The 7,691-nt window shown below is 54.0% G+C and overlaps 1 protein-coding gene across 1 annotated transcript; it reads left to right on the top strand.

The window, feature by feature from the left end:
* Window positions 1–18: 18 nt before the first annotated feature.
* On the top strand, window positions 19–477 carry RAX (retina and anterior neural fold homeobox; the record flags this gene model as incomplete). Its single annotated transcript, XM_009882053.1, has 1 exon — window positions 19–477. A coding segment is annotated over one exon (459 nt), but the record flags the coding sequence as incomplete, so codon positions are not given.
* Between the last annotated feature and the right edge of the window lie 7,214 nt (window positions 478–7,691).

The following is a 7,691-nucleotide window of genomic DNA, read 5'->3' as shown; positions in this document are numbered from 1 at the left end:
GCCCTGACACGGCTGTGCTTGCAGGTGTGGTTTCAGACCAGACGGGCCAAGTGGAGGCGGCAGGAGAAGCTGGAGGTGACCTCCATGAAGTTGCAGGACTCACCCATCCTCTCCTTCAACCGCTCACCGCAAGCAACACCCATGGGTCCCCTCAGCAGCAACTTGCCCCTGGAGACATGGCTCAGCCCGCCTGTGCCCAGCAGCACGGCGCTGCAGACCCTGCCCGGCTTCGTGGCCTCTCCGCAGAGCCTGCCCGGCAGCTACACACCACCGCCCTTCCTGAACTCTCCGGCAGTGACCCACGCGCTGCAGCCCCTGGGGGCCATGGGGCCACCGCCGCCTTACCAGTGCGGGGCCACCTTTGTGGACAAGTTCCCCTTGGACGAGGCAGACCCGCGCAACACCAGCATTGCAGCCTTGCGGATGAAAGCCAAGGAGCACATCCAGTCCATCGGCAAACCCTGGCAGACAATCTGAACTCCCTCTTCAGCACCTGGGAGAAACCTGCGGGGAAGGCAGGTCCTGGGATGACCACGGGACACGCTTGCCCTGCTCCGGCTCCCCTGGACGGCCAGGCGAGGGAGGGCTGTCCCTCGCACCAGCCTTTCCCCCATGCCTTGACTTGCTTTGTATTTTGCGGTCCTTTTAATTCCCTTTTCCACGCGCCCTACAGAGTTAGGGGCTGATCATAGCTTAGGAAAAAGAAAACCTCTTTTGCGCTCCCTCCTTGGCTGGACGCTGTAGTTGCAATAAAAGCTGCAGTAGGGCGAAGAGCTGTGTAAGGTGGCGGGGAACCGAGGCCGGCGGTACCTGGGGAGAGTTTTCTGCTTTTGTACCGTTAAATGGCACGACGTGCCTGAAGGCTGTGCGTCGCGTTTCTGTGCCCGAAGGGGCTGCTCGGGCCAGACCCTCTGCCCGCTGTGAGGAATGGAGAGGTGGGACAGGCCCGGCTGTGGACCCTCCTCCCTGCCCCTCCAGCAGCAGGACGCTGCCCGAACTGGCTGTGGGCACTGGGGGCTGCAGCCCTGCAGCGGGGAGCGTACCCAGCAAGGGGGTCCCCGCTTGGCAAGGAGGGCCCGAGGCCCTGGTGGTCTGTGGGCATCCCACAGCTGCCCTTGCAGGGCAGCCCCGGATTTGGATGGGCTTTGCCCACCCCTGCCCCAGCGGGACGGGGTTGGCGCAGTCCCCTGGCCCTCACTGCCTCCTCGAGGACGGGGCCGTGGGGGGACGGGTGGTGGCTGACGGGGCGCTGGGCGCCGGGCTGGGTGGCCGGAGCTGCCGGTGGGGGCCCACTGGGTGCGTCCTGCCTGGTGCAGCCCCCGGAGGCTGCCGTGGTGCTGGGCCGTGATCGGTCCACCGCCCACCCGGTGCCCATTGCCAAGCTGCCGAAACTAAAACTGCGGCATCTTTATTTTTCATTATCTCCGTTACTGCCTATAATGGGGCTGAGAAGCTGTAATGAAACACCCCTTCGCCTCCGCTGGGCACGGGGTGCTCCACACACTCTGGAGGTTGTGGCAATTAACGTTTCTCATTAGGGAAGGGGGAAGGATGCACAAGCGCCCTCATTGTGTCCTGGGGATGATTCAATGCAGACTGGGAGACCTCTCCTTTCACCATTTCCCACTCGTTGTGGCCAGACAAAGGCTGGCATCTAATTATATTTTCACAATCTGCGCGTATCTCTTAAGAGTCCTGTCAGAAACAAGTATGTCAGCTTTGTTCAGCTTCACTTCAGAGAGCTTTTTAACCTTAGACAGCAGTTTCTAAACATCCCTTCACAGCCTTGTCCACAGCAGCCCCCATCTATTGTCCGGAGAGCTTCTTTTACGGATAATAATAGGAATGCCTCTATTTTGAAACGCCTTTTCCTCTCTCCCCGGCCTCCCTGCAGATCCAACCTGCCTCTCAAGACAAGAGCACTGGCTGTGCCTGGCCCCCCCCGGTGTCCCTTCCCCGAGCTGTGCTGGCCCAGGGGGGTGCGGGGAGGCCCAGCCAGTGGTCCCCACTGAATTCCGGGGGGATGTAGCCCCGCTTGGGCCGGACCCTCCTGTGGGGCTCTGGACCTGTCAGTGCCACTCTGTGTGTGTGCGTGGTGGTGCCCAGCACACAGCTCTTGGCTTCCGTGGCAAAGGCAGTGCCGTTGCTGTCAGGACCAGGGAAATATTTTGCTAACTTCTAGTAAGGAAACCTGAGTAAAATTCTGAGGGGAGGAGACCAAAATCTATTGCTTCAGTTTTTGGGTCTTATTCCAGCGGTTCCTTTCACAGGTGAGCTTTGTTTGCATCACCGAGGATGCTGGGCTTGCAAGAAGGCACATCTCCTCTGTCTGCCACGAGGGAAGGACATCTCTTGGTGTGTGCGAGAAGTGCCTGCACACCCCGGGCTGTGCCAGTAAGGGACACACACTGTCCCTTAAGCGACCGTGCAGGCTCTGCACCCTCTTCCGCCTTGGGGGTAGGAACAACCCCGCTGGTCGTTACTTGGCAGCAGTCCGGCTGCGGTTCCGATGCTGAAAACCCGCCTGCCTGTGAACATGTTTAACCGTTGCCCAAAAGCTCTTACCTGTGCTTACTGCTCGTGATTAACAAGCAGCTCCTCAAGATCTCAGCGGTGCTCTGCCACATTTTGACGCTGCTACTCTCCCTCCCCGCTGCCTCCAGTTCTTCTGTGTCCTGTAAAGCCACTGGAAAGGGCGCCCCGACTTTGATCAGCGCTGTAACCAGCACTGACGGTTACGTGAGACAGTCACAGACTAGCAGTAGATCACAACACGACGACAGGGCAGCAGAAACAGCAGCTGAAGGCACCCGTTCACTTTGATTAAGCTCCTGATCCAACACCTGTGAGCAAGAAATGAAAGATTATGTCATTGTTTTATTGACATATTAAGCGGGTCTTTTGTTAGACGTCGTACATGTGAACCCTGTAATGGATAAACTGCGTGCAGTCATGTCCTTCAAGGAAAGCTATGAGTTTATTGTTAAAAATATTTTAACCAGCTAAACATAAGTGGGCACAGACAGGAAAATATTTTTCAAACAAATAAAGGGACAGAAGTGCATGCAAACTCGTATCTTTCTTGTACCCTGTCTAATTTTCTGTGTTCCTACACTTTCTTTCAAATTGTCCCATTCCATTTTAAAAGCTCATTTGTTCATTTTGTTGTAAATATCTTCTCCTTCTTAATTGGGTGCTGAGTCTAATAATCCTGCCTCGGCTTGTTAACTGTACAATAGCAGTCAGAGTTAATGACCCATTAGTGATTAATTCCTTAAACAGCATCTAATTGCTCACTGTAAAACCTTTTCTTAAAACTGGATTAAATCATCTAGATCCTTAACCACTTCTTTACTCTGACTTTGCTAAGGCTATTAGCCTGGCCTTTTCCGAGCGATCTATTTCTTCTTTTGCTTAAACTGCATTAGCAAGATACAGTATTTTTAGCATCTACACTTGACTTCTTTGCAACATCTGAAGTTCTAAGGAAGAATAATACCGATAGAAGACCACCAGCGGAAGTATTAAGAAATTTACTCCTTTGCAATGGGACAGCTGCAGAAGGTGAATGTTGTTGTGCTGACCATGGCGTGCCGCCTTTTTGGAGAGGTGGACTTGTAGGACAGGGTTTGTGAGCGGTCGCGGCTACTTGTGTGTGGATGTGTGCAGGCTTTGGCAGGTGAAGCTGTAAACGCTTCTTAGAGTTTTCCCAAGAGAAACTCAGTCTTTGCTCAGTGTCCTGAATATGGGGCGGTGGGCAATGGCTGCCCCGAGAGACCCCTGGGAGGGACCGTGACACGGAGATGAATCCTCGCTCCCTTCGTGGCGCAGAACGCTGCTCCTGGGGGTACCGCACCTCCCCACTCGAACCACCACCGAGGAGGGGCAAACCTGGCTGGGAACGGGAGGCGAGACAGTCTCTCTGTGTCTGCCACTGGCCAAACTGGACTCTCCCACCGTCGAACGGGCCCGGGGAGGGCAGCCAGTGTCAGAAGCGGAGGAGCTCTTTCCCCTCTCCTTCCCCGGTGTCCTTCACTGGGCGAACAGGCTGAACTGGGACCTGAGCTGTGTTCGGAAAGCCTCGTTCATTCTCAGGTAAATCCCACACCACCAGCCTGAGCTTCCTAGTTTTTAACTGGGGAGAGGACGGATAGGTATATGTTTCTTTGTATTACGCAAACCAAATAAATTGTCCACTTTGCATTTGCTTCAAAGTTCTGGATAAGGAAAATCAAATCACCGTGTCTTCATCTGCTTCATCTGCAGCAACGTCTTCTCTGGCAAATGAGGTTAATCCTGGGTGATTTCTCATTAAGATGTGAAATGCGGAGAGGTAGACTGTTTTTCATGAGAAGCCCTTCCTTTAGGCCTGGCTGCCTTTGTCCAGCCCAGAAATCCCAGGCTTAACATACAGACGTGTGAAGTTTTGCACAGGTCAGTAGCATGAGCTATGCGGGAGAGAAGGCAATTACTATAAAGGGCTTTGAAGATCTCTGAATTAATAATTATGAGGAAAACGCCATCATGAAACTTGGTCTCAATGGCACCATTTCTCAGCAGAAAGTGTATTCTAATCTCTCTTCCTTCTTCCTTCCCACCCCTGGTTAAAATCCTGTCAGTGTTCAAGAAAACTAGCAAAGACACCTGACCTATTTAAGCCCAGGAGAGTTTTGGCATGGAGTTCAGCTCGGTTGCTTTCCAGTGGAGCAAGACTGGCTCTCTGTCCAGGACTGCCCCCCAGTCCCCTCTGGATGGGGTCAGGAGAAGCTGTCACCCCTCTGGTGCCGCAGCCGGCCGCCGCGTTTGCTCCCCAGCCACGCCGGGTCACAGCCCTGTGAGACGAAAACACACAGAACACGGTCACAGTTTAAATTTCTGTTATGAGGTGTTGGGGTTGAGGGCAATACCGTTCCCTTCCTCTGCTGAGGACACGTCAATGTCTGCAGGCAAGAGGGAGAGCTGAAGGATCTTCTTTCCATCTGCCTCCACTACAACTGACGGGATAAGAAGTAAGAACATTTAGTTAGTTACTATTGAAAAATCCCAAGTATCTGTGCAAAGCTCCTGGCTACGTCTTTCTTCAGCTTAGTCTGTTGGGACATACTATGAAGTGCAGCTCCAACAGGCATTAATTCAAGGTGTTTCCTCTCAGCGACAGTGTTTTGGGGCTGGACACACAGGTTCCTTTGTCTACGCAGCCAGCATCTTCCTGTGTCACTGATGTTGTGGGTTATAAACCTTGGGACTTCAGCAGCTTCCTTCAGTAGTTTGTCCACCACAGAAAACCCATTTACAAAACCGTATCATAGGAGAAAACGGTGGAATAAAACAAACGAAAGAGAGCAGAAAGAAAAGCTGGTTAGACCAGGATGCTGGTCACCCTGATAACATTACTGGTCTTTCTGGTGGAATGAATATTGTGTCTCCTCTCTCTGAGCACCCTTGTGTTCTGCCAATGCATGATGTGAAAATTGGCTGACATTTGGTAGTCATCCCTCTGTCATGCGACATTTGTGCCCCACTACGAACCGTGAAATCAGCTCTGAAATGTTTGTTTCTGTGTAGAAACGCAGTTAAAGTCAGCTAGGGAAGACACTCGGGAGTGAGTTTAAACGGAGGCAGCAGAAATTTGGATGGAGGCAAGAAGAGATAAGAACCGAAGCTTTGGCCACGGATACAGAAGGAGTGTTGATGTAAACAGAGGGTGGTGTTCCAGCCCTGAGCGGTGCAGGGAGGTCAGATATCCCTCCTTTGACCGTCTCAGCAAAGAGGCAGGTGTGCAGAGTGAAAGACAGGCCTCTGGGTGAATCCCGAATGTCAGTGAGGGGATGTTAGTTTGAAGCAATGCTTTTAACCAAAGGTCTTCTCAGGCTCAGCAGCAGCTTGCTCTCGCTGAAACACCTCTGCTGGCTGCAGCGTGACCCAAAGCCGGGATGGCTTGTGCAGCAGGCAAACCTGCAGTTGTTCATGGCTTCACAGTTTACGATGAACTGCTCATAAACATGCTGCTCCTCCATCCCTTCCCCGTAACACCCCCAAACCCACCCTCGCAGTTTATTTATGCTGCCTGTGTGGGATAGGGGACTCCCATTTTACATGCAGAGAAACTGAGGCGCAGAGAAACACGACTCACCCAAGTTCAGGCAGGGATGGCATAACTGAGTTACCTCATGCCCCTAGTGCCATGTGAGACCCCTTCGGGTAGCGTGAGCCACCCACGCATGCCTGGCACGCAGGACACAGGCTCTGCAAGAGCCCCCCTACTCTCTCAGGTCTGTAGCTGGAGGCCAAGGGTGCCAACAGCAGTGGACGCCTGTGCTCAGCATCCACCTGGAGTCTGTACAGAGATCTCTCCAGTCTTCAGCTAGTGCTTTGGTTTCTGGGCCAAGCGCCTTTTATTTCTTGGGTGTACAACACACGCACATATTGGCTGCTGTGACTTTGGCCACACGAAGCCCAAGGCCAGCTTCCCAGGCACCTTTTTGTGCTGCCCACTCATTTTGCTCAGCTCCTTCCTCCGCTCTGCCTTCATCACTGCCAAGGTTGGGCAGGGGAAGGTTGATTCAAATGTGTGAGCAAAGCTTTCCAGGGATGGCCTAGTACCCCTGGGGGTCTGTGGCGTGGGCTGAGCTGCTGCACGGTTTGTGTAACGTGGGTAATCTGTACCTCGCTGCGAAACTGAGAGCCTGCCCTCCACTCTGCCCCAGAAAGAGTTGTCTCCTCCTCCTCCTCCTCCTCCTCCTCCTCCTCTTCCTCCTCCTCTCGGGATTCCTCCTAGCTATGGAGCAGCTTTCCTTCCGGCTGTCCTGGCAAAGCACTTAGGTACGGTTGTCCCAGTCTGGCCCTGCACTGAGCCAAAATGAAACCACTTGATGGCAGAACCCCGATTGCGCATGAGCTTTCTCACCCGGCCTTTTCCACAGATCCTTCCTCCAGGAGGGAAGAGGGCCTTGGGGAAGGGCGGGAAAGACTGGCACACCACACGAGCAGGGGGATTTTTCTGGAGTGCTAATCCCAAACTCCTGGCAAGACTCCGCGTCGTCTTTGGGCAAGGTGGCAAACAGGGACAAAAAGAGAAAGGCAAAACTGAAAAAGGTAAAAGCATTTTTAAGCTATAACCCCCCTGGGAGAGCAATTAACTGCACTGGGTATTCCCCTTGGCCGGCACAGGATGTCCGCTGAGATCAATCCGATTTACCTGGAACTCGGAATATCCGAGATGAAACACGCCGGTAATCACCAGTGGTCTAACTGACGTTACGCGCAATTTGCACTACAGCGCCTTCTCCTCCGCAGTTGTGCCGGCGGAGCGCTGCGGGCTGGGCCGAGACCGCTGCAGAGCGCACACCTGGACCTTAATTAGCGCCCACCTCAGTTTGCTGCTGCTCTGGGGACCCGTCAGCGCTGAGCGCTGCACGAGGACACGAGAGGCGGAATCACCAGTGGTCTAACTGACGTTACGCGCAATTTGCACTACAGCGCCTTCTCCTCCGCAGTTGTGCCGGCGGAGCGCTGCGGGCTGGGCCGAGACCGCTGCAGAGCGCACACCTGGACCTTAATTAGCGCCCACCTCAGTTTGCTGCTGCTCTGGGGACCCGTCAGCGCTGAGCGCTGCACGAGGACACGAGAGGCGGAATCAGAACTGCGTAACGGGGCGCAGCGCCGAGACGACGGCGCGGAGCGTTACGCAG

This window comes from Charadrius vociferus, unplaced genomic scaffold (assembly GCF_000708025.1).
Source record: "Charadrius vociferus isolate BGI_N301 unplaced genomic scaffold, ASM70802v2 scaffold743, whole genome shotgun sequence".
Classification (NCBI taxonomy): domain Eukaryota; kingdom Metazoa; phylum Chordata; class Aves; order Charadriiformes; family Charadriidae; genus Charadrius; species Charadrius vociferus.
This window is presented reverse-complemented; position numbering and strand designations above follow the sequence as displayed.